This window comes from Apaloderma vittatum, unplaced genomic scaffold (assembly GCF_000703405.1).
Source record: "Apaloderma vittatum isolate BGI_N311 unplaced genomic scaffold, ASM70340v1 scaffold4968, whole genome shotgun sequence".
Classification (NCBI taxonomy): domain Eukaryota; kingdom Metazoa; phylum Chordata; class Aves; order Trogoniformes; family Trogonidae; genus Apaloderma; species Apaloderma vittatum.
In genome coordinates this window covers 238-28032 of record NW_009731123.1, presented here as the reverse complement: position 1 = coordinate 28032, position 27795 = coordinate 238, and the positions used below count along the sequence as shown (strand labels likewise).

The following is a 27795-nucleotide window of genomic DNA, read 5'->3' as shown; positions in this document are numbered from 1 at the left end:
CTTAAAAATTGTTCAAGTCCAAAAGTAACATTTGGAAGCTGTCTGGACTCAGGAGTGACCCACAACAACTGGAAAGCTTAAGTTTTTTCACAGTTCAAAGTAAAGGCTTTTAATAATTTTTGAATTACTTCAACAACTGAACAAGTCCAACACTATTATTTCATCCACACATCAATAAAGTTTAAGTGTTTCATTAAATTTAAATTGCTATTCACCGTGTAAAGAAATTTTAAGCTAACAAAATGTTTTTTATTACAATAGATCTGCTGTACTGTTAGAAGTCTATCATATTTTCCCACTTAAAAAGTAAGAGTTCAAGGAGCTTGATCACTTGGCTACAGAGAAAATATGCTCCAGGCTGAATTTTGCATAGAAATCTCACATAGAAAGCTGTGATTTTTTGTTACACTAAAATTTTCAACTTAAAAACATGCATACACCTCCAGGTAGAAAATGTTCCTGAAGCACGGAGGAGACAGCTATTTTCCCACTCTGCTAGTTTAGTGGCAAGGTACATCTCAGAGACTGTATCTTCATCAGCATCGTTAAAATCTTAACGACTACAGCTTCCCTAACTATTGCACACATTCAGGGATTAGAAAAGAATCATTTTTATCTTTCGTCCTGAGTTCAGCATTGTTTCATGTTTGACCGTAACCCCCTTGGGGAACATTTCAAACCACCATCAAGAATGTCAAGTGACCAGTGGGTTTACTAAGGGTATCAAGGCTTTCAGATCTCCCTTGCTGAGTTGTCTGGGACAAGCCCCAGGTATTTTAAGATGATTCTCTGCAGCTGCACAGGAGGCACTCTAATGCTCTATTTTGCATGGCCCTTGAAGAACCCCCACCACAACACATTAAGCACCTTAATCCACAGAGAATACACACTGTTGCAGACTGTTTCTAACGCATAGCTACGTGCTAAAGGTTAACAAGACAAAATCCTTCTTTAAGCACAACAGTGTGAATTACAGGAACAATATAGGCAACTCCCTGCAGAGACACAGAATCATAGACTCATTCAGGTTGGAAAAGACCCTTGGGATCATCGAGTCCAACTGTTATCTGTCTGGCAATTTTGACACAGCTGAGTTAACTTCGAGCAAGAGCAAACTTGGGACAGCAAATTGGTTTGCCTTGAACTTAACTTTTAAAATAGATTCCTTGATTTCCATGGGATCTTGTCTGCAGTACTGACAATCTCAAAATAGGAAGTGTATGCACGTTAGCCAATGCAATATGAAAAAGCCACTGTTCCAAGAGAGTAAGTCCATTTAAATATAAAATAAAGAGATAACCCTGAGAACACATTTAATCTGTTGGCATATAAATTCTGGGTAGTAAACAATTAGTTCCATCAACACATTAGACAAGACTCGTACCCTAACGGACAGCTACGCAATAGCGGTGCAAGCAGGAACGCCTTTGGAATCTGGCTAGAGACTGTCAAAGGAACTTTTAAAACAGTTCTGGGTACAAGAAGAGAGCAGTCCCAAGATCTCCTAGCAGCAAATGCTACTCAGCTGGGTATTATGTAAGAAATAGCAAAGCATTTACAGTAAGCACATCTGTGGAAATAATTCTCTGTAGGAAGAGAGTAAGTCCAAGCTAAAAAGCCTGACTAAGGAGGCCTGGGACACACTCATTACCACAGTTTGGGACTACAGGTAATTTTACTTTTCATGTGACTTACTTTCCTCACTCCATTTTTTCACTACACTTCAGTATATCAAAGATTGCCAGAGAAACTACCTTGAGCATTATCAAGACAGCACCAGGGTAATGATTGAAGAAGCAGTCTAATACTGCGCCCATTCGAACACCTCATTCATAATAAAGTTTCTAATGTTCTTTATCTTATATTCAAATCAGTAATCGAATAAAAACAAATAATAGTGACTACTGACTTGGAGTTCTAGGTGTTTGGCATTTTATACTATGACAATATCCTACCTCCCTCACCTCCCCAGTCTTCAGTTCTGGCTCCCAAAGTCATCTGAAGTATCACCGAGTTCTTCCTCTTCCACCCTCCCATCCATCCATTCCTACTCGTCCAACCTACAAACTCAAACTGCCAGTGCTCCAGAGCTGTTTCCTGCCTAATCCCAGTAACACCAGGGCACCCAAAATAATCAGTAAACCAGACAGTAAACCTTAAGATGGCATTTGTGCCTATCAAGTGCAAAGTAAACATGAAAGCATTCACTATGCTAACAAGTTAGACCACTACATATTGTTATGTTGATGTCATGATTTATTACTACTTATGCTTTATTGAAGGGGTTGAGGCAGTACAAAACTTGTGTGGATACTCCTTCATTCATGCATGTAATAAGGGATGTTGGAAGAGGAAAAAATTACACTTGCCCTTTCTCCTCTATGCGTTACCACTGATTCCAACTAACTACTTTGAGCAACATAGAAATCAGATGCTTTTATAGAAGATAGCCGTAAAAATACTAAATAAAACACATTAAGTGTTTCTCCAAGAGTGTGCTTGAGGGCCTAAAAATATTTAGGCTTCCTTGTAACAAGGAAAAGGTTCTTGACATTAATATGTGTCCACCTAGAGACAGACTGAGCACCAACACTGTATAAACTAGAAAACACTGTTCAAAAAATCAGTTCAGATGGCAAGTTCTCCCAGCTCAAAATCAAACTGGCCTTTGAAATGCCAAACTGGAGACAGGTACAGTACAACTTTTAAAACTGGATAAATGAGACTTCTGAGTTGTCAGACATTGCTGGTCAGTAAATCCTCTGGAGTTGTGGTTATTATTACCTAGAGCAACACCTAGTACCATCAGTCAGAAATGGTAAGTGAGCCAACACAATTCTCAAGCTAACAAGACTAGAACACAGTCTGACCAAAGAACCACAGTAAAGCTTGCTTTTAGAGATACAAGGCTTTCGTGCTCATGCTCTTCCCGTTCCTCAAACTAAATGAAGCTCATCTTCAAAATTTTCAGTTGAGAAAAATCTTACTCCTTATCATACTATTTCTCCTTTTAAAATACATTCTGCTTTAAATTTACAAATTTGCTGACCACTTCATTTTGTGGTGTGAGAAGAACTCAAGTTTTCAAGCTTTTACTAAAACATGCTGAAGATAATAAGTTTTTGGAGCTTAATTCCTGGAGCTTAACAGACTTCAGCAAAGCACAGACAGAAATGCCACAAGGTATCACCGGAACGGGTTTGAAAGGCAAAGCCAAAAGAGAAGCTGGGAGAAATCCGGATGACAGTCTAGTGAACAACTATTGGTAGGCTTAATAGCAGAAAATGCTGTAAAACAGAACTGTGAGTGAAGGCAGGTATCTGCAAAGCAAGAGACTGCTGAGATCAGCCAACAAGTAACTCCATTCAAAATTAGCAGCAGAAAATTTTGTGTTCAAGAAACGTGCACAAGCACAAGATATCTAATAAAGTCTACAGGCAAGTACAACTCTAAACGTTGAGGAATATGCAATGTCTCTCCCAGGACAGTTTCCACAGCGATTTCTATAATAGTCAGAAATTAAAAATAACCTGCCAGCAGAAACTACATAACAGTTCTCATTTTTTGCAACTGTTCTGAAGGACAAAGGGGGTACAATGTCGATTCCTTTTCACCAGCTAGAATGATCCTTAATATTTATAATTCAGACACTCATGTGATGTTAAAGAAGTCTCACTGAGTGAGAAATGTAATGAAACCTGAATGTCTGAAAGTGAAATTTAAGAAAAATCTGAGGTTAAAATGAAGTTACACAAATGAAGGTGTTTTTAAACATGCAGGGAAATTTGTGGTTGCATTTCAAGCATCAAATTATTTTTCTTTACACAGTTAACTGAAAGGCTGTAATATGATAACAACAGCCTTCAAAAGTTAAGTACATAATTCTACTCTGCGAAGAATGGCTGGACTCTATGATCTTAAAGGTCTTTTGCAATTTAGGTGATTCTGTGACTTATGTGTCACAAGCCAAAGACTAGACATGGCAGTCATGCACCACGCGGATTGTTACACTTGCTGGTAGAACAGATCATTTAAGAATGTTGAATTCAATTCATCCTAATAAAAATTTGATTGCTGATGCAGAATATGGTTAATATTTCCTTACTAGAGTGATGAAACATCAATTTACTAATGTATGTTGCAAATATAATTAGTCAGGATGAAAAATAGCCTGTTTTAACTGGAGCACTTAAAGAGCACTCTATGAGAACACTTCGGTGTTCCAAAAATTTCTTCACAAAAGCACAACACACCAGCAGACACAGCTGTTTCTCCAAGTGCTGATTCCCTTTTTTTTCCCTTTGCCTTCTCACACACCCCAGATGAGCTTGCTGCAGCTCAGTTCTCCCAGGATATAGAAGAAACCTGGCTATATTTTATACTTACCTGCCAGAATGAAAAAAATAGAAGAAAATAAAAATTGCTTTGCTGTTGCAATTGCTGGCAGTTAAAGGTAAGTTCCTTTTTCTCAGTAACAACAAAACACCCTGTGCACTCTAAACTGCAACCTGAGAAACACCAAGAGAAGCTGGAATCCCGTGGCACACACAAAGCAAGAATAGGCAGGCTGTAAGGCCAGGCTTCAGCCTGGACCCTTTTCTCCTCCAGTAGCAAGATGAAAATAACTAATCAGTGGAATATATCTGTGACTGTGTCACAAACAGGCATTTTGTAAAAGAAAAAGCACAATTGACTAGTCCTTTTATTTGCCAATGCAGAACAATTTCCCTCCTCTTATCATTATGAAGTTTATTATATGCAATCGAACGGCAAAAGCACTGTTGTTTTCTTCCTGCTCGCCTATAAAGACTAACTGGCACATTACGTCCCTGCATCGAAATAGCAGAATTTGGCCTTACTAAAGCATAAGACAACAGAGAATTCCTAAACACAGGACATCAACAGCTTGAGATCTGCTGGAAGTGCAAAAGAAGCTACATTTAGTACGATAATTCTGAAGTTATCCATTAGAGGTGTTAGAAGAAATCTAAAGGGTTACAGAGACTTCCAATCAAACTATTTTGCACACTGCAGTCAAAAAATAATTGCCTATTAGTACAAAAAAAAATAATTCACTATATCCAAATGTTTTTAAGATGTAAATGCACTTGTCATCTTTCATGTAAGCAGGGTGCTAGTGTCCCAAATTAAATAAAAGAAGAAAAGTTAGGGTTGACAAGTTTGTTGTTGTGTAACTACAAATTAAATATGCCTTTTGATATTTCATTTTTAACTGTTGAGTACCTTTTCATCAGGCTATTGCCATTATAAGTTTTTTTTAGATTTTTATATTAGACAAATAACAGATGAGATGTGACAAGTATATCAAATCTGATTTAGCAGATCTGACGCACTTAATCTTTTGCTGTAAGTGCCATTTGATATTTGAAATGTTTCAAACAATGCTCCCTTAACATGCCAGATAAGAAGAAATTCAGATTTAAATCTACTATATTCAATTTATGCCAAGTACAGAATGAATATCTAAAAAACACAGTCAACTTTCAGATGAAAGTGCGAAATCACCTGAAACTTTCAATGCAATGTGAAATTTTAATTACTTCAAAAAAAAAAACCCACCCAGTATCTGACACCATCAGAGAAACAGAGAAGATACGTATTTTTAAACGATTGTTAGACTAGTCTCTGCAACTCTGTATGCTGTGAACTTGGAGTGAACGTTGGCTAGACTGCACAGCAGCCAGCATTAAGAAATAATTTATCAAGAGAGATCACCATATGGGAACTCCTCAGAAAAATAAAGGAACACCCATTTTTCACATGGTAAACAACTCCACACTTACTATAGGCTCAAATTTATGTAGTTGTTATATATGTAAATAAATAAAATAAAATGAAACTTGCAACATTATGAAAAATCATTTGACAGTTGCATGCAAAAGCTCACATTAATAATCTAAAAGATTGACTTGTCCACATACTACAATTATTTTTGCTTGTACTGCACAAACTTCAATCCACAAAAATCTTCTTTATCCAAACCCAGAGTAACACAACCACTTCATTGACCTTCCAAAAGACTATAGGCTTGGTATCCAGAAGAGATCACAGCCTGATTTTGTATGATGACTAAACTAAAATATATTCATTCAAACCAGAAATTTAAAAGCCCAACAAAATATAATCTACTACTTAGAGAAGAATGAACACAAACAAAAAACCTTGTAGCCAGCGAACTGACCAGCATACACACACATAATCTTTGAAAACATACTGGGCAAATGATTAACATTATGTTTTCTATTATTCCTTTCATCTTCTTCAATTCTGTTAATACTGCAGATTAAATTATATCAACGTTTCAAACAGGAAAAAAGAACCAAACTAGATTTCATTGTTGCTGCATGTTAAAATTGAAGTATTTGTTGTAAAGACTCAGAAGTTTAAATTTTCATTTTAATTTCAATGTCAAGTTATTTATTAACAATAAATCTAATTAACTTAATAATACTGCCTTCTAACACGAGCAGTCACACCTTAGATCAAAATAAAGGGGAAAATGTATAATTATATTATGCATAAGTTTGCTGACATTCAGAACTTTCATATTGAAAATAGCTTGTATGTTGAAAAACTAAACAATAAAAGTTTTAACACATAGGCTAAATTAAAATTTGCCCCATGCAAACAATTTGCCCTTCCTTTTATTTGAAACTGTAACAAAAAACATATGTATAAGTAAATATCTGACAATTACAGGAAAACTGTCTAAGTGAGCAAGGCATAGGCTTTTTCCACACTGATAGAAACATGGTATAAAACTTTAATATTGCATATTTTTCAAAGCTTGCTCAAAAGGCAGGCTTCTTAATTGTAGTCTAATTTCTTCAGTACTGTTCATTTATTATAGTTCTTCTCATTCTTCTATTTTCCCTTCTATTTCTCCATGAATTATATGAGGCAAAGAAGTACTGTCCTCAGTCCTGAAGAGACAGGTGACTGCAGTTACCAGTGACAGATTGTCAACGTTTGCAGATAAGATTTTTTTTGAATGCTCTATACACTACAAGACTTTAGGTAGTCAAATTAAACATGAATGTTCAAACTGACACGAGTCAAAGAATGCATTTTAAAGACAAAAATGCTTAAGTGAGTTATTAACATTATATAGAAAACCCTGCGGAGGCAGGGACAGAATCCTCCTTCGAGATTATGTTTCACTCACTTTTCAAAATGCGTAGCTGAGGACAGATTTTTGCCTGTCACAGCTCCACTTAACACAAAACCCAGTTTTATCTCCAAACCTGCCTCCATTTCATGAAGCACACCAAGTGCACCCACGTGGGAAAAAAAATACTATTTAAAGATTGTATTATACTTAACTATCTTTACATCATTTCTTCTCTACATAATTTTAATGGTATTGAAAAGAAAGCAACCAAAAACTAGAAAATTCTATTGCATCTGTCTATATGGCTCCAAAGAACTGGCAACACATACATGTACCTTCTGTAGAGTAGATTTATACAGATATGAGTATTTTGGCTGATGTTGTAGACCTTGACTCATGCAGCCTTGTTTCTAAAAAAGAAAAAGCCTTGATGGCACTGGCAAGGCAAAACATTTAGGCCATTATTATGCTTCTCACCAGTACTGCCCATATCAAGCATGTAGCATTGCCTGGAGTGTTACTGTAAGTATATAGTAATATACACATAGCTTCTGCCAGCTGCGCAAAGAAAGAGATCAGTAACATTAACAGGCTGTCATGCCTAGAAGACAAAAGAGCAAGGTTGAGAGGATTTTTTCCATCACTCTGCAGCTTTTGGTAAGCTCACTGATCTAGTGAACATCAGACCTCTCTGTCCTTTTATCTGCACTTCAAGTCTGTCTCTTGTTTGTATAATCCCTTTCAATATACTTCTGTGCTAATTCCATTTCTAAATTCTACCCTAATTTATGTTTCTACTTTGCTCATCCAGTCCTGGTTTCCCACTTTGGACCACGTTTGATCCTTGGTTTTCATCACAAACTTTTCGTTCCAGTCTACTTCATCCCTCACGGTTACCTTATTTTTTACCTTATCGGTATTCTCCCCGTGAACAACTTCATCTATTCAAAAAGCATTATATGTCCAGAAGTCCCTATGCAGCGCTCTCCACATTTTATTCAGGCTTCCAGCCTTCTCCATTCTTCTGGATGACAGCAGAGGCAGCGCATCAAGAAAGGAACACTTGCCAAGGCTTGACTGGTACAACTGTTCACAAGAATCATGGTCTTGAAGCTCTGGACACTGAAATTACATGGACTACCAACACAGGAAACTCATCATCAGGAAATTCTCAGTGCTATTCCTAATCAATTTCCAAGTATTTTCATACTCCCATTTTTCTAAAATGTCCTTTGCAAAAGATGTTTCTGTGGCATCAACATGACCCGACTCTGGTCAAATTTTCAATTGCCAGATGGAGTGCTTGGAAGTTTTGGACTCAATCAGGAGAATTATTTGCCTTTTACCTTAACTTTTAAAAAAAGGGTAAATTGATGTCTTTGCCCTTTTCTTTCCTTTCAAAAAAAAGAATAAAAGATAACCGTTCTTGTCAAAATTTTCCTTTTTACTATCACCAGTAGTGTTCGAAAGCTAATGAAGAAACACTATATAAAAAACCCTTAAAGTCTAACTATTATGTCTTGGCGATCAGGCATAGTTGTATCCACTAAAGAAGATCAAGTAACTTTAATTATGCAACACTACACATCCCTGATGGTACCACTCTCGCTGATAGTACTGGTACCACTCAAGAACACAACCGAGGCCTAAATGTTTTGCTTTGCCAATGCCTCCAAGGCTTTTTCTTTTTTAAAATCAAGGTTACAGAAATCAAGATTTAAAAGAGGCAAACGACTCGCATCAAATCCTTAAATTTTGCAGTCATAAAGATTACTGAGGAAAAGATAATAATTTCTACTATATAGACATTTTTCCCCTCAACAAATCAATTCAATCTTCAGCAAATCCTTGAGGGAACTGTGTGTTTGACTCCCAGTGTGACCCACTCCCAACCACCTGTATGCTAGTCTAGTTTCATAAAGTAAATACTTCTTACACTGTACTTGGAGACGAACTGCAGAGCTTTGCTTTGTGTTTTTCTAAGAGGAAAATGAAAAAATAGTATGTCTACTGCAGGATTAACGGCAACTTTTATATTACGTAAGGATATGTTTTCCCAACTATCATCTTGTGCAATTTAACATTGTTTGTAAATACTTATTTATTGTTAAAAAACCAACAACAACCAAACAAAAATCCCCAGTATATGCTTGCTGGATGATTATTTTATTTATTGAATACTGGGAAAAGTCAGATTCTCACATGCCTCATGGTTTAGTTTTAGATGGTTTAGTTGTTTTTTTTTCCCCCCCAGTCCTTTTCAATAATGAAGTTCATCTACCTCTTCTGAAGAGGGAGGCTTTCCCAGTCACTTAATTTTATCTTCAGAGCACCAAATATTTTCAGGGTCAATCAGTCATTGCTATAAGCACATAAACTGAAGATACTCAAAGTTACTCTTATATCAATAGTCAACAGAGTCCACTTGTCAGAATTTAACCATTATAAAGATAAAACATCAAAGTGGAGAAGGACGGAAGAAGTGACTATATGTTCTTTCTTAACACGTATAGCTTAGAGATTAACACAAAAAACCCAAACAAGTTATTTTCTACTTCAAATTGACACCTCTCGGTCAACACTATGTTACGCAACTCTGAAGAGGAGTCTCTAATATTCTCCATCTTCACTCTGATTTTTATCTAAAAGCTGTGGAGAAAATACATAAATCAAACAATTTGGACAACAGACTAAAGTACACCTCTAGCAGAAACAATATTCACTTTAAACAAAAATACTACAGAATAATTCTAAAGGGAATGAGTCTAGTAAGTAGATCCCAATGTACTAGATCAAAAAGTGAGCATATAAAAAGATGACACAACTTTGTGTTAGCTGCTGGGAATGCTAAGCAAAAATCACACTTCAAACATGATGAGAAGTTACGTATTATTCAGATATAAATTTGAAGGTGCAAAATTAAAATCTAAGTTATTTCCACTATAAACTGTAATAAAACCCATTCTGAGCCTAAAAGTAGCAACAACAGATAGAAGAAACACTTTTCTCCAGAATAACAAACCATAAGATCTTTTCTTTTTTTAAGGATCAGTGAGCAGGCACTGTAGCTCGTGACTCACCGATTACAAGCGTGCTTCTTGTAGTTACCTCCCTATCAAATTTTGAAGCACCCTAACATTTCTGCCCAACTTGCCACGTACAACTCTATGAAACCATCAAAACAAGAAAGTACAAATTGTTGTGTCAATCGTTGATTTACCAAAAATTAATACATCATCATTTTCAAAATGTCATGTACTATGTTACTGCAACTAATTTCTACTTGGTATTAACCCGGCCTGTGTGTAGTAAGTCATTTAGATCTATTAGATATGACAAATCAGATATTCAAAGGACCTAAATGTTAAGATGTAGGCAGTATTCACTGCTTAAAAAAAAAAAAAAAGACTCACTTATACTACACTTCCTTAAAACAGGCTCTTAGTGCACCTAAATAATGACTAATATAATTCTAAATACTTTATATGTGCCCTTCTTCAATGGTTTAACATTCTTTGCTGAACTACTGTTATAGTATGCATTTTCTCATAATTTTATCTTTACAGAACTGTAATTACATCTATTACAGAAGTAGCCAGATTCTCTGGAAAAAATCCCAAACAATCTCAATGAATTTCATAAGAAAATAGCAAAGATGTCTTTCATAATTCTTTCTATTATATATAAGCAATGAAGCAAAATAATCACAAAAAACAAGTATTAAAGAGATTATCAATGATAAAAGCTTCTTTAATCATTTGGGGGTATTCGAAAAATGATTTAGGAATTAAATAAGGTCTGTGAGAAAGACTTTATAATAAGAACTTGTCAAAAGTTAAAAACATAGACTAGAAAAAAGTTTTTAATTGTACAGTATATTTTAGCTCCTATCAATCACTGCTAAAATAATTTCAGAGTTTAATAAGCAGATATTTACCTGCTGGAACAAGACAATCCTTCCAATCAAAATATCCTGCATAAATGCCAGGTTCTAACGACCCAACTATTGGATCTGCTTTGAATTCGATGTACATTTCAAACAGTCTTTGATCGAGCTCTTTCAAGGAGTCCATACTAACCTAAAAAACAAAACCAGAGAAACTCACAAAACCAACTTAATAAACAGTCATTAACTCCAAGAATTAAATCACATACTCCAAAAATTTACCTCATGTCTTCTTTAATCTTCAGGAGAGAGTAGCAATTACTTATACGTTTCAGTTCATAATTACATACATAAAACCCCAAGAACTTCCTAGGTCCGTCCTGCCCAGTATATTTTTTTCTCACTGTGCTCAGCCGTAAACATTTTTGGAAAAAGCCCAAGGAAGGCCAAAGCAGGCAGATCACTCTGTAATAGTCTAATGGTGTGATTTTTTTTTTTTCTTCATGCCAGCAGGTCTTCATCTTTTCCCAAGTAAACAACTGAATTTCGTTAATGCTTTAAAATATGCCCTTAATAATTTCCATCCTGAAACATGAAGATTTTCATATAATAGTCGCAATCAACCAACTGTAATTTGAAAATTTTTCACTGTCTGCTCTATATTTGAAAAATACATAGATTTATTTAGGAGTCTCTGCCTTCTGAAACCGTTTGCGTGAATTACCCTGTTCTGCTTCAAGGCATCTCTGTACGACAGATACATAACTTGCAGCTCACTTGCATCTGCAGAATTTTTCTCTTTAGCAGCTCTCTGTGCAATTTTTTATTAACTCACACAGCTCAGCCACACTGAAAGCTAAAGGGATATGTGCAGTTTGTTCATTCTATCGGAACAACTTTAAATTTTATAGAAGCCTTTTTACCAAACATAGGTATCCCCTGTAACTAGAGCTTCTAAAATAATTCTGGAACACAATGCATATCATAAAATGTTAAAGTAGAAAGTCAGTATCCTAGAATGGTAATGGATATTAAATGCAAATAAAATATGCTGAAAATATCACATGACTTCTACCTAAATTTATTTATGTTTGTAAGTAACAGCTTAAGTAACAATAAAGCTTTTAAACTAGTACTCATTTTCCTCAATCATTAGGGAAATTATCATATTATCATATGATATGATTTGATAATTATCAAATTATCATATATATGATAATTTCCAGAAGCAAACAGATTTAAAAGTGAGGAAGAAGGCAGGTCTCTAGAAAAACTGTGAATTCAGAAGAACAGTTAAAGAAATAAAGAGTACCCATTCCTTACTATTCCTTTGTATAGATTTAATGCTGCAAAGCTGCAGAATAAGCGATGAAGCTTAATCGCTGCAGGGATGTCTCTGAGCTATGTTTGCCCCTGGCATGTCTATGTATTGTTAAGGGAGGAAAAAAAGGGAACTGCAATGTTTCAGGTCAAAAACAGGCAGACAGACAGAAAACCCTTCAGGAATCCTTCAGGTGCAAGGGGAAATAGAGGAACTCTTGAGGACGAAGTTGCTGCCAGATTCGTTCAAGTTGGGATGGTGAAATTTGTGCTCAGAAACAAGAGACACCAACACCTTCCCGCTTCTTTATCTGATGAGCCTCCTTCAATTTGTCACAAGGGGATCTAGATCCTACATATAAGACTTTGATCAGGCACAGAGAATTTGGTCCCAGAAATAGATCAAGGTTATCTGCTTCCTTCCCTTCTACCTGACAGCCTGTTGACACTCAAGACAGAAATCTTACCCTTTTTCCCCTTACACAGCATCACAGAAATATAAACCTGGAATGGGTTTCAAGACATTTTTCACTTCAAATTCTTATGATTAAGAAGAATAACTACGCTTAGACCACTCCTATTTAGGTTTGAGCTAGTGGCGAAAAAAAAAAAAATCAATGTACAAGTTCCAGTGGGAAGTCCCCGCAAACACGCAGCAGTTCAAATAATCTGAAAACCTTGCTTCACTAGTCCTTAACAAAGGACTTGTGTTCAATACAAAACTCATATTTTTCAGTACTGACAGTTCAGTACGAGAGTCCGCTTCAACCTGTTTAGAGTTAAAAGCAGGATTAAGGTAGCGGTGGGTAACCCTGTTTTTCAGGTGGTGCAAAGATGACAAGAAAGAATGAATAATTCATCTGATTGTTATTCTGAGCCCAGGATGGAGTAGAAGAATGTCCATCACGTATACCCATATTCCTGACTGAAGTGAGATAAATGTTCATAAATACAGAAAATTCTTTTTCTGCTGTGATCGGCCCTGTAACTAGTTTTCAATTTTCGTATTAAAGCCATTTTGAGGGGCTGTCCTAGTAATTCCACTGCCTTATCCAAGTATCAGAATCATCAAAATTTTATTCCAAAGCTTAATTAATAAGCCAGGATGAATGATATGGGATATATCATTATATTTTCCACTTGCTAATTGACTACACTGATAAAAAGTTGAACCAAAGAATCTCCACAGAAAAGCACTTAAGAGTTATGTAGAAATGAAATGTAATTACTGGTGAGTACCATAAATATGCACTAAGGTGGCATGTAACTTTGTATTTGGCCTAAGAAATAAAAAAGTAACAACCATGTAGTGTGTAAGGAAATTTTCTTCATTACCATTATTTCAGTATTTTCAGAATAATAGAGAATATGATTTCCCTTCTAACAAAGGCAACTTAAAAAACCCAACTCAACCGAACAATAGCATTTTTGCCAACAAAATCCACTTTAAAATTCAATTTATAAAGCTAATGAATTTAAAAGTATAGTTTTGTTTCAGTCTTCCCAGATAAAAATAAACTATTTTTCAGAATTTTTCTTAACTCTTTATTATCCCCACCCATAACAGGGAGGTTGGACTAGATGATCTCTAAGGTCCCTTCCAGCCTAGGCCATTCTATGATTCTATGATTCTATGATTGTAAATTTATCTAATAAATAGTTAAATAAACTGAGAAACTTACAGAAGTTTTGGTGACAAACAAAAATTGAAACAATCAACCAGCCCTTCTAAACCTCTGCAAATTTTTAGCCTCTCTAATGAAAGGTTCAAAAATTGCCCCCTTAAGACGCCTTATCTTCCAAGTCCTCCCAGGTAGCATTACCTATTGATGTGCCCCATACTGTACCAGTCACGCTTTCAGAGGGTTAACACAAACGTGAAATTAACTCCAATTTCAACATTCAATTTTTGTCATTTATAAACCTGGGGGGCTTTTAATGGCAGTATTTTGATGTGGCTGTACAAGACAGTGTTGAATACACACATAATTGATGACTTACTTGCTTATATACACAATACTAGCTGCAGCCAGCTCAACTCTCAGTTGTCTCAGTAGCAAAGCATGGCAATATCCTGAGAAATTCTGTATATTCTACTAAGCAATCAACTCATATCAACCCCATTTAAACGCTACTCAAAACTAATCCAGCCACAGAAACTGAATTCAGGCAGATTAGGACTAAGGATGTACTATATTGCAGAAGCACTGCGTGTGAAACACTGTGCTCTGTACTGGAAAAGGTAACATTTTACTTCCAACCAACAAATGTTTCTGGAAATAAACTAGCTTTGTGGTCCTAAGGATTAGGTCACAACATTTCTCATAAGAAGTGATTAATCTTTACACAAAAAGGCAGGAAAATGAGACAGCCACTGCCACCCACTTTGACATTTTCATTCTTTGAAAAAAAAAAACCCAAAACAACAAAACACCAAAACACAACAACAATAAAAATGAACTAGTTTATGAAAAACAGCTATTAGTACTGCAGATTGCTAGATGAAATTATTTATCAAGTATATTTCCAAGATAACAATCTTTTATTCTCTGCATTAAGAAAACACAGTGATATTAAACAGCTTTACTAAGAAATCTGATAAGCTTTGCCATTGAACACACAAGTCCTGAAGAAGAGCTCACATTTTCTAAACCAGCTACTTAGGCCTTAGAGGAACACACACAACTGTCACATCGTGGTTGTGACCAGCTGGTGCCTGGTGTCCCACTCATTTGCAGAAGGCTCACCCAACAGTCCTTCCAGCCGTTTGAACATTTGCACCGAATTTCCACACAAAGTAAAACAAATAAAACCTGGTGCCTTCAAGCAATGATACTTCATTCCAGTGCTCTCACTTACCTGAGTTATTTTTTCAACACCTTGAAAGCCATGTTTCTCAAAATGCTCAGCTATATTTAGGAAGGTGTGTCGTTCCAGATAACGGCAGTTACTGAGTGCAATTAAAAGCCTCTGTTCCTAAATTTGTTTTAATAAAAGAAAGAGTATAATAGTTAGAAAAAAGAAATGCCAGCATGACCAATACTGTAACTGTATAGTATTTATATGTGTGCTAAACAAGCTGATAAATCAAGTGGAGTTTACAAATATTTTTGTCAATAAGCCACCGAAAACTGAGTATCAGGTATGATGTTTGAACACGTATGCTTTTTCTTATAGGATCTGCAGCATTCAGTGGAATAGCTGTGACTAATACAGAACTGTGGTTAAGACTTCTTTACAAAAACTAGGTTTGGACAGCTTTCCAGGAAGCTGTTTCTGGCTTTTACTTTGTTTCAAGAAATATGCTACCAATTATAACCATCATAAAAGTAACTGAAGATCATCTTCACTTCCACATGAAGGCGGCCAAAACAAGGGAAGCAAAACAGGTCCTGAACGAACGTGCTCACCCATTCTAAATTACTAGAAGGTTCAGAAGTACATAATGTAATTTCAGCAGTTTATTTGAAAAGATTCTAGGTGGTTATAACTTCTCTTTATTCTTCAGTGACTGTTTTAATTACAAGAGGGTCAAATACATTCGGAGTTGAGACATCAAAATTGCCTTTCCCTGATGTTGGTGCAACAAGATGTAGTTTCCACTAAGAAGTAAACAAGACAGAACTACTATTTGAATATATTTGGTCTTCCCTCTTCCCCTCTCCTTCTCCCAATGGCAAGTAAATTTTTTTTTAATCTCAGATTAAAGATAAAAAATCAATACCTCCAATGTTTTTAAACGAAAACTATTTGGCAATAAAGTTATGATAATAGTGCAGACCTAATTAAAAATGGCCTTGGTTTTCAGACCAAAAGAACTCCTGACAGTTTTGTATTTCATAAATACGACTGAGATGTGCCATTGCCTGCAACTTTAAATTATAATCAATTTGTGTACAGACTACTCAAAAAAAGAGAGTTTTAAAAATGCAGTGTCAGATCTTATTCTGGCCACTCACTGTTCTTATAATTCAATCAGGAAAGAGACTGTGATTCAGAGATAAAAATTTGTATGGTACCATGGAAACCAAACATTGCCTTACAATTGTTGATTTGGGTTTTATTTAAATGTTCATAACTATAACATATAAGAGGAAGTCACAGTGACAAAAAAAAGTTTCTTTGTCGACAAATTAATATCAAAATCTATGTTTTTCAAGACTAAAATGATACAGAGAACTAACTACTATAGCCTGCAATTCAGAAACTTGGCCTGATTTAGCAATCTGCGATTCTTTATTGTAGCAGAAACGCTTATACTCTTGTAAATGCGGCAAAGCTGGGCTTCTGACAACATTAAAAACCTGAATATTAAATTCAACAAGAGGTTCTCATTAGGTTTCTTGCAGGGAATAATTTTATTTTTTCATCAGTCACTGGACTGGAAGAAAGTACATTAAAGTCAAAGTGTCAAGAATATTGAAAACCTTTTTTCCAATTTCAGTGATGCCACTTTTGGTTTCTCAAGAGGACCTGGTTTCAAGACGTGTCTTCATTACTTACCTTAAAATGGTATACCAAGATATCATAAACAAACAGCTTAATAAAAAGGGCCAAATTCCTGTAACTTTGAGAAATAATAAGTTTCACATCGGCTTTTAGAAACGGAGGCTAAACTTACCGAAGACAGACTTGCTTCTTCATGAATGCTTCCAAACAAATCTGGAGATGAAACATCAACTGAAAGACTATAAATATTGATTAAAAAGTGAGTAGTATCATGCTTTTGATTATCTGATACATTGTGGATTTAAATGAATAGTTGAAACAGAACATTGGAAACTTGTTTTAAGCCCCCCTCAGGCCAGCTAATAAAGCAGTTCACGTTGCTCAGTTTTTCCTAAGGTGTCTATAAAGCCTTTAGGAGCTTTGTGGACAGACAATACTATTCTAGCTACAGATATTTCCTACTTAAAGCATTTTAATTTCCTATAATTCCTCTGGTTTGCCACAGATTCCATTTAATTTTTACACCTATCCAGCCAACAGAGTAATCCAAATAGCAAAAGAGTGGCATTAGAAACAGAGTTAATTTGCTTTTTTCTAAGGCATACTGCAGGCACCAATATTTGCCAAGTCTCTGGCTTTTCACAGAGAGATGACAGGTACTCTTGGAAATTCAGGCTAATTCTGCCTTGTTTTGGTCTCTAATACAGGTGGCTCATCAGCAATTATCAAAGAAACAAGTTTTCAAGAATTTCACAGAAATACCAGTAGAACCAGCCAAAATAGAAGGGAAGACAAGAAAGGCAGGGGCTGTCTCTCCATGACTGGGCGCTACTTAGTGACAAGGACAACTCAATTCCATGGAAGGTGATGTCAAAACCGACACACCTGCTTCTACGGCACACAGCTCCTGGCACTGAACAAAATGGGGTAAGTAATATCATCTTCATTATCTTGTACAATATTTATTACATGATGCCACTCAATTATTTGGCATGAAAAGTGTAATTTCAAAGCACCACTAACCAAATGCAAAAGTATTCACAAGAAACATGAAATACCAGAGGGGATAAAACCACACCACCACAGAAATTCGACACTTGCACCCACAATTTCAGAATACTACAGCTAAGCCACTTTTATTTTACTTACTGTGCTGTATCTATGTCACCATCAGGTTTGGTGCTCAGTTGTTCCAAACAGTCTATAAAGACCTAGGAAACAATAAAGCAAGATTTACATCTTCTGTCAGAACAACAAGAAAAATATCTTAAGATCACTTTCACTACAGTCGACAGAAGCAGAACAATCACCACCTTTGTTTTAAACCTGACATAAATACAGTAATATTCTAGTTACACCTTTTGAGTGCATATTTTCAATTTTGTAAGTGTTCAGTGTGAACAGCTGATCCCAAGTGAACACTACAGAATTACTAAAACCCATTTTTTGCTTTGGCTCATGATTTCTTACTTGAGAAGAACACAAAATGGTTCAAAAGCCTAAAGAGTGCTATTACCTAATTTATAATATATTTTTTAAAAAATACCAGACATTTGTTACTAAGAATATTAGTTTCTGATACAAAAATCAAAAGCTAGATCCTCAGCTCATGAAAATTAGCATTGCTCCTTTTACTGCAGTATATTGACATGAGACGACATCAGCTCAGCAAGTGTCTCAATCATCAGTAAAACCTTAACTGCCACAATAAATAAAATACTTAAATGTGCTACCCTCTGAGGAATTGATATAATCAGATTAAAAGGATGTAGAGCTTACTACCTGAAAATCAACCATTTCTCAGTATCCCAGAGTGTATCAGAAGAATAACAGAGTCATCAATTTAGGGTACCTTTTGGGAGGTGGGCAGGGTACAAAGCACATGGTTTTGTGGATCGCTTGTGTTCACAATTTCATGCTTAAAAGTGCTCAAGTTACCTGCATGATCCCAATGCTTAGCTGGCACACATCCTCCTGTGTTTTCTGGTGCTGGAAAACCTGAAGATGCAAGCATATTGTTTCAACAGAATAACTTCATGTGGCCTTATTCTCAAGGAAGGCCTGAGTAACCGATCCCTAAAGAGATGACACAATTACAGGAATGGCTGCTGGGACACAGTGTTCTCTCATGGATCAATTTCAATTTTTCCCCACACTAAAAATGGTGAGAGAGAATAGAACTCCCAAAGAAACAGTTTGACAGGCATGAGGAGATTACACATTAAAAGGAAACCAGTCTATCATGTGTACCTAGTACATGATAGGTATCATTGCTGGCTAATGGAATTGCAGCAAAAGCTCCCACTGTATTCGAAGATCTTTGCACCTTCACCACGCGCTGCAGATTCTTTTGAATGTTTGTTAAGAAACTAGACAAGTTAGCCATCAAAATGAAAATAAGGGAGGAGAGAGAAACAATACCCATAAAAGGGGCCCGAGGGAATCTGGAAAAGCGTTAAACCTCCTTAGATCTGTGAAATCCGAAAGAAAAGATCACAATCTATTAGAGCCTTAAGGTACTAAGTTGGTGGAGACAGTCAGAACTCCTGATTTAGAATAAAGTTGACGAGAGTAAAAAGCTGAATTCAAGTTCTGCTAGTAGTTTGGATGCAACCCTGAGTGAAGAGTAATTCCTAGGAATGTCTCCTGTCTTCGTCTTTCTTTCCCGCACATGAACTTACATGTACTGTATCTGGAAATAACATTAGCAGCATTTTTTCAAAAGAAGAGCTTTAAAAATTTAAATATAGGTCCAATCTGCCTATTATCCCTAATAAAGGAAGCACAAACAGAACTCTAAAAGCTAGCAGCAGTGAAAAGGGTGTATATGGAAAAAAACAAAGAGAAAGGTAATACCCCTGTATCACTATCTGAAAGTTCTTGTCCTGAAACCCAATAGTAATTCACATAAAACCAGCAAAAATAAAAGAATAAATCAAAACTTACACTGGCCTCTCCAGGTTTGCAGTCCAGCACAGTTTTAAGAGATTGCAAGGAATGAATAATGCACTGTTCAAACTGGGATGGCTGAAAGACAAATAACTCATTAGCTTTAGATAAGGCTGTCAAATGTTTACTACACAAATATATAAAAACTTCCATGCCATATGACAAGCTCTTTATGTCCAAAATATCCTAAGTAAAGAAAAAAACTCAAACAACCATGATTCCTATATTACCAGAGGATTCTTTTGTACTTAAGCTATCTACAGAATTATTACCATAGATCAATGCACATTTTTCTATCTGAATGAAAGACTTCTACACCAAACAGCCTCCTCTAAAATGGTAATGAAATATTTTTATAGCTTGCTTGTCGTGGCACATAAAATCATAGAACGGTTTGAGTTGGAAGGGACCTTAAAGTTCAGTTAGTTCCAAGCCCCTGCCATGGGCAAGGACACCTCCCACTAGACCAGGTTGGTCAAAGTCCCGTCCAGCCTGGCCTTGACACTTCCAGGGAGGGGACATCCACAAGTTCTCTGGGCAACCTGTGCCAAGGTCTCACCAACCTCATAGTAAAGAACTTCCTAACACCTCACCTAAATCTACCCCACTCCAGTTTAAAACTATTGCCTCTTGTCCTGTTGCTACACGTCCCTTCTCAGCTTTCCTGCATCCCCTTCAGGTACTGGGAGGCCGCTGTAAGGTCTCCCCAAGGCCTTCTCTTCTCCAGGCTGAACAACCCCAACTCGCTCAGCCTGGCCTTGCAGGAGAGGGGCTCCAGTCCTCTGATCATTTTTGTGGGCCTCCTCTAGATCTGTTCCAACAGGTCCAATTGACAATTATCTTAAAGATGCCTGTGACACCTCCCTCCTCGATCTAAGATGGGACAGAATTTCACCTGGGATATGTGACATTTCTGCATTTAATTTCAGCAAAGGGTTTCTAAGAAAAACAGATTGAAATTCCTTGCACATGGAGGAAAAAAAAAAGCCACACTGGTCTGGGAGGCTTTTTTTCCTTCAGGTTTCCAGTACCAATGCCATGATGCATATATCAATTTCACCTGAAGTGCAAACGAGTTCACAGCATCAGTCATTAGTCAGTTTTTCCTCGTCTTTCTCTCTTCCCTGCCAAGTCACACCTATTTTTTTCTTTTTTTTTTTTTTTTTTTTTTAAGTTGAGGCTGCCTGCTTTTACTAGACAGGAAGCAACATGAAGCAGAGAAGTCTCACTGCTTTAGAAAAGAGGGATGTCATTCTATTGGATTTGTGTCAAAGGGGTGGACAAAAAAGTGCTTCTAAGCCATGTAAACCTGCTTTTCGTCCAGCACACAGTTTATGGCACATCACCAACTTGATGCTTAGGAGTAACTTTTATTACTGTAAATGCTGGGGGAGGAGGTGGATCATAGAATTATAGAATAATTTTGGTTGGAAAAGACCTTTAAGATCCTTTTAAGAGTCCAACAATTAACCTAGCAATGACAGGTCCACCATTAATCCATGTCACTGAGCATCTCCAGGGATGGTGACTCCACCGATGCCCTGGGCAGCCTTTCAGTGAAAGTGATGCCTGCATGACAATCTCAAAATCATGAAAAAAGCCACTATGACAATCTATGTTTATTATTTTTGGACCTACTTAAAAGAAAAAGAGCAGCAGTAAAGTGCTGCTCTTTTTTGTTCGTTTGTTTCCACATAATAAATCACCACACCTCAGGAGAAGAAAGCTGTTCAGATATATTATTTGTTTGATATTATGAAACTAAGGAAAGTTGCTTCTATGTCTTACTGTATCTTTTGCCTGGAATATAAATGCTAAAGGGGTTATCAACCAGTATTTCCCACAAACTTAAAATACAGTTTCTATCTTAAGCATAAAAATCTCTGAAGAGACTGCTTGGCCTGCTTATATTGGTTATTTTTTGCTATAATACTACCACAATGAACTCTAACTTAGTAGATAAATAACCCTGCTATGACAAAACATAGGCAACTGCTACCATTAAAATTTGGCATATCTCAACCACAGCTTCAAAAGATATTTATGGAAGTGCTGCATACAGGGAACTCAGGGATGATTTCTAAATACAAAGAAGTTTCCAGCAGTTTTTAAAACAAACATGGGTTAGGATACAGCAAAAGCATAAAGTAGCGAAAGTTGTGTGGATGATCCTTCCTCCTCTCTCCAATTTACAGATGAACAGAGTGGAAACCAGAGAAGTTAAGGGACTTGCCCAAGTCAGCAGCAACTGAAACCAGGACCAGAAGCTGTAAATCTGGTTATAATAGTACAATTGCCCAATAACACTCCTTCCTGCAATGTGTATATTGCGATTGCTTAATCCCTCCTACTCAACTTCAAACACGTATTGATAGAAGCAAATAAGAAAAACTAAAAAAGTCTGTGGAGCATTCTCTTAGGTAATATATATAAAGCAACTCTCCCTCCCACAGGCCCTTTCTGCTTTCGCAGATTGTTTTTGAGTGACACCTACAACGTGCTTGCTGTGTTTTAGGCATTACTCATTACTGTTTATTTCCAGAAAGCATCTCACTAATTTATCTGAATTTGGTTTCAAGTCACTTGTTGTCTGTGTGTAGGCAATCTCCTAAATTAGTCGCTTTTCAGTTCAATTTCTCATTATAACATGTAAGTGACCTATTTATTTAGATACAGACCAATTCCATGGTAGTGTGCCTACTAAGTTATGAAGCATTTTGGTGTGAACTGAACTTGTTGTGACCTCAAAAGTAATTTTTTATTTCAGTAAACCACCCCTAGAATAAGATGCTAAATGATGAAAGTTATTATTGTTTTTCTCAGCAAAATCATGCAAGAGGTCAGCTGTAATTACACTGATGTGTTTAAATAACGCCGCTTAAGGCAGAAAGTCATGCCAGCTCTCCTGATGCCCAATTCTTATTTATTCTCTCAATACATGGCACAAATCTGCAAAGCTTTTATTTGTGCTTCTTCTTTTTTCCTGTTTAGCACCTTCAAAAGTACGTCGCTGTTTAGCAGTACCATTGCTACTTGAAATTACTTCAGACATAACAGTTTAAGAAGTAAAATAAGAATTTTGGAAAAGGAAGAAAAAGAACTTGGTGTTTGGTGATGAGATCTGCTAAGAGTTCTGTAAATAAGTAACCATCCAAACAAAAAAAATTGTATTTTAAATCCTTCTATACTTTTGTATTGTAATAAAACCATAGACAGCAGTATGTACACATACAGAAAAAGTCTCAAATAATTTAATTTTTGGAACATATAAAAACTAGTTTCATTACACTTGCAAAAAAAAAATCAACAAACAAAACCCAGTACCACAAATCCAGCAAAGAAAGCGTGCATCTACAAGATGCACAAATATACCCACCAACGATGTTAAACCTTCATTGTCAACAACCCAGTCTTCCTTTTCAGTCAACCTCTTTATATCTGCAAGACAGAGCAAGAAAGCAAGGGGGATGGGGTTAGGGGGAAGGGAGAAGGTATTGATTTTCATTATTAAAAACTCCTTGAACTTGAAAGATAAACCACAGACATTGGGACTGCAATGACTAGGCAGACAAGCAGCTAGCACTAAAAGCTTCAAAGCTTTCAGCATTCTTAAATGACTAAGAGTGGAACTCGTACTTGGTATGCTGGGGACACCACACAGAGAAGCATATCTGTGATCCATGGCAAGGGTAGCATGAAGCACATCTTTTTCTGGAAAGTTTAATTTTAAAGGAAAACTGGGAACCTTTTGGGTTTGTTTTTATTTTGTAAATTTTTAATCACAACAGAAAATACTGCATTTAAGAGCCCAAGTCTCTAGTCTACTACATTCCAGCTGTTAATTAAAAATGAAAGAACAACTGCCTAGCTTTATAGCAAAGACAGAAAGGACAGCATATAATTCATATTTAATAACTATAAAAGGGGCCTAGTGTCCCCACTCAGGGTCAAGGATCTATGGTGCTAGATTTATTCAAAAATACATGCAGGCATATGCAAAAAGCACTCTCTTCTGCTACCCAGGAGGTGCCAACTTCCACAGGCGTACTGAAGCTAACAGGATCTACGTCAGGATGTGAATCCAAAGCTGTAAAGAAAATTCCTGTACAGATGCACGCATTCTGCATCATCCTTTTTGGGGGGGGGCTTAATTGACTTGAAAACAGAACAAAGATGATCCATATGCAGTTTGTGGGGGCTTTGACATACAGTTTTTCACACACAAATTGCTCATCAGACCTGACTGCCATTAAGAAACTTCTTTCTAACTGAGAATAAATTTCAGTGGATTACCACCTCTCCTGAAAATCCAAGAAAAGAAGGTAACTAACGCATGCTGAAAGGTATCTTTGCTATCTGGGTCCTTTAATTAGCTAAATTAAAAAGCTTGGTTATGGTGTCATTCTGTATGTCCTGGAAGTATAGGCTTAGTAGGGATAAAAAGTATTAAGGGATTGTGCACAGTAATGACTCTGTTCACTATTTAATAAACTTCTTAATTCCACCAGTATTCTTGCAAGGCTTTAGATTGCACTGATCAACCTTTACATGTTTTTGTGGCTGCTCGCTTTTGTGTTCTGTTCCGAGATAACATAAATAGAAAAGGCACTAATTTCTTTCTCGTATTTTGCTGCTCACCAAATTCCAGTCACACACATTCATGTAAACCCCATCTCATCTGGCATTCACATAATTTGGCTTTGATGACCTTTATGACCACTGATCATGTATGACAGGGAAAGAACACAGATTGCTTCTCACGGCCAGCATGAGTACATGATGTTTATAGTAAGACAAGAAAACCCTGTGTGTGGGCAGATTTGTCCTATTTAAATAGCTAATGGTAGAGTGCTCTATTAAAAATTTTAACTGATCTGAATGCCTTTATCAACTTACAAGACAGAGCAAGAGATGAGACTGAACTTTACATCAGCAGTTTATGCAGCTCCTATTTCAGAGATTACAGAGGTGAGGTTCAAGTCTAAAAGGAACCTTCTTCACCTGCATATTACAAATATAAATACACTGGAGGTACATTTATAGTTATTACACTGGTTCCCTAGAAATAACAGTTTCTCCAAGGGCCCAATTAACCTGCTCCTATCCATAAAAACTATCTAAACACATTCACAGGCAATTTTGCTTTAGCTGGTAAGGAACAAAAAAGAGGGCCTCATAGTTAAGGCAAACAGTGCAACAACATGGAACAAGAGGCATCATACGAGCAGGCACGTTTTCACTTTTCCTGTTTGATGCTACAGTCAATACGTAGAACCCCTTCAGTGATAAGGGATGGAAGCTGCAAGGAAGACTGTGCAGCAGGAGGAAAAACTAATGATACTGCCTCACACTCAGTGAAATCTGAAACAGTAGTAATTCATTCCATACAGAGTTTTAAAGTGACAAATTATGTACTCGGTATGGCCAACTAGCTTGATATTAAAGCAAACAAAAAAAAAAAGCTAATGTAGAAATTGGATTTAATGAAAGAATTAAAAGCCAAGAATACAATTCATATCAACATTGTATCAAGTAAACCATAGAGGTCTGATGATTTGTTGACATCAAATGTTTAAAAATTTGCTTAATACAGTCACCTGTGCTTAGCACACTTAAGGCTTTAGTAAAACAGCTTAATGTCAGCCTACAAACAATGAATCATATGTTAAAGATTAAAATGGATTAAATCATGCAAAAGACATATTTTTTTTTTTTAAGTTGAGGGTAATTATTCTTTTGAAAAGAAACCCAAACCAAACTACTAAGTGAATGAGTAGATCAGTCTGCCCTGATTTTAAGAGAGGCATTTATTCCTGGAAGGTTGACTTCATTCACATTTAAGTTTCAGAGTTGAATACAAGGCGGTAAGACGAATGGCCTCTGATACACACAGATTCACACGAGATTCAGAGAGCGTGTTAATGGCCTCGACGATCCGGACATGTATTGCAAAAGTTGTGCAGCAGGAGGTCTAGGGTTCTAATGTTAGAAAAAGACCTTGGAAAACACACAACTAAAATACTTCATAAAGTGCTGTGAATTTTTTTTTTTTTTTTGAGGGAGGACATTGCTTATTTAATTCTTCACTTTACTGAAGAATGCAGAAAATAAACAATATTTCTAATAGGGAAAAGCTGCATCATAAGATAAATCACTTGCATTGTAAAACCCTGCAGAAACAGATCTAAACTACTGTTTTCATTAGAATACGGGATGAAAAGACTCATAGCACACATTTCTGTCAGAAAAGTGAAATATTTGAGTAACTCCGGTGAGATATTCTAGAACTTGGAGGAATCCACTGTCACTACAATACCTGGAACAAGCAGGGTTATCTTCCGGAACATGGTTTGGCTTTAATCAGAGGCAAAAAAAATACGAGAGTAAGCCAAGAGATGTGCATCCTTCTGTTACCTTCAGCTGTGTGTTGTAAGGTCACTATGATGCAACGTACACGAAGGTCCAAAATAAGATCCTGGATGATCTGTAGCATATCATTGGGTATCTCAAGTGCAGTAAGAGACTCAGAACTAAGTCTGGAAAGCAAACAAAGTTAGATTGAAATCTAAATCTGCATGGTTTGTTAAACTCATATAACTTCATTGATTTTTTTAGATGTTTTCAGTGTTACGTGAATGCAGTAGCTCCATCCAGAGTGTATCTTTGAAAACTGATTATCACATTCAAAGAAGATTAATTATCTACTTAATTCAGAAGCTTCCAAATAAAGATTAATTTTTCTGTAACATTACAATAAATATCATGACAGCAACAGGTCAACTTTTCCTGCTAGCCTGCTGCACTTCCACACCTGCTTCTCTGCATCCACCTTTTGGTTTATGATCACACTTTTGGAGCTGAAGTAGCTTTTTTGCTGTTTTTATGTGAAAGGCTAGATCAAATCCTCGGTCCACAACAGGTTTTTGAGATACTGTCTACCTGCATTACAACAGTTACAACTATCAAGCTGCCATAAATGCATTTGGCCTCACTGAAACTCATGTGATTGGCCTTGGCCCGGTGATCCAGCCTATCCAGATCCCACTGCAGAGCCTCCCTACCCTCAGGCAGATTGACGCTTCCACCCAGCTTTGTGTTGTCTGCAAACTTACTGAGGGTGCACTCTATCCCCTTGTCCAAATCATTGATAAAAACGTTAAACATCAGTGGCCCCAGTACTAAGCCCTGGGGGACATCACTCCTGACTGGTCGCCAACTGGATTTAACTCCGTTGACCATGACTCTTGGGACTTGGCCATTTAACCAGTTTTTCACCCAGCAAAGCATAAGCCCATCCAAGCCAAGAGCAGTCAATTTCTCTAGGAGAATGCTGGGGGCAGCAGTGTCGAATGTCTTCCTAAAGTCAAGGTGGATAAAGTAAGGTTCATTGCACAAAGTAAGGTTCACTGCTTTTAATCAAATCTTGGATATTTAAGCAAGGACAATTCAAAGGCAGTCACTGCCATTTGCCCTGCCGCTAATAATGAGCAAAGCACGGGTCCTAGAAGAGTAGGAAGGTACAAACAAACAAGCTTGAGTAATAAGCAGAACATTTCCATTCATCCACTTGTAGACTCCAGTTCCTTATCTTTGGTGTTGGGCATAAACTGTGAATTCCACCATTAACTAGACTGCTGTCTGCTCAGCACAACTACTGAACTAGTAGAGTACATAAATCTGTGCTATCTCAGCCATCCAAGAAACATAGAACGTAAAGACCCTTCTGTGAGAAGTTCAAGTGACTTTACACTGCAGAGAAGTCACGTACCTAGCAATTATTCCATTTCTAAGGAAGCACACCGGTGTAACATCTGTAAGATAATCTTTTTCCTTATATACCTCAGCCTAACAAATACAAACCTTTCTATCCTACAATAAGGCAAAAGTCTTGCCAAAAATGGGTTCTCTTTATCATATAGCTCAAACTGATCCTTCGGAACCTATTCATACTGGGAAATGACAGGATGGGGTACAAGACAAAGATGTGCAAACTCCCCACTTTAAGCTGTGCGATACATAGAAACAAGAAGAAAAATAAAGATATTGCAGATATAACAGC

The 27795-nt window shown here is 36.7% G+C and overlaps 1 protein-coding gene across 1 annotated transcript in view; it reads right to left on the bottom strand.

Moving 5' to 3' along the window:
- LOC104278170 (exocyst complex component 2-like) overlaps nucleotides 1-26272 on the bottom strand; it is a gene marked incomplete at its 5' end in the record, with an annotated part of 49682 nt that extends 23410 nt beyond the window's left edge. Inside the window, 8 exons of the mRNA XM_009875070.1 lie at nucleotides 11070-11211; nucleotides 15198-15314; nucleotides 16960-17026; nucleotides 17937-17998; nucleotides 18726-18785; nucleotides 19734-19814; nucleotides 23113-23174; nucleotides 26151-26272. Coding sequence (XP_009873372.1) covers nucleotides 11070-11211; nucleotides 15198-15314; nucleotides 16960-17026; nucleotides 17937-17998; nucleotides 18726-18785; nucleotides 19734-19814; nucleotides 23113-23174; nucleotides 26151-26272 — 713 coding nt within the window. The remainder of the gene's footprint in view (nucleotides 1-11069; nucleotides 11212-15197; nucleotides 15315-16959; nucleotides 17027-17936; nucleotides 17999-18725; nucleotides 18786-19733; nucleotides 19815-23112; nucleotides 23175-26150) is intronic.
- Between the last annotated feature and the right edge of the window lie 1523 nt (nucleotides 26273-27795).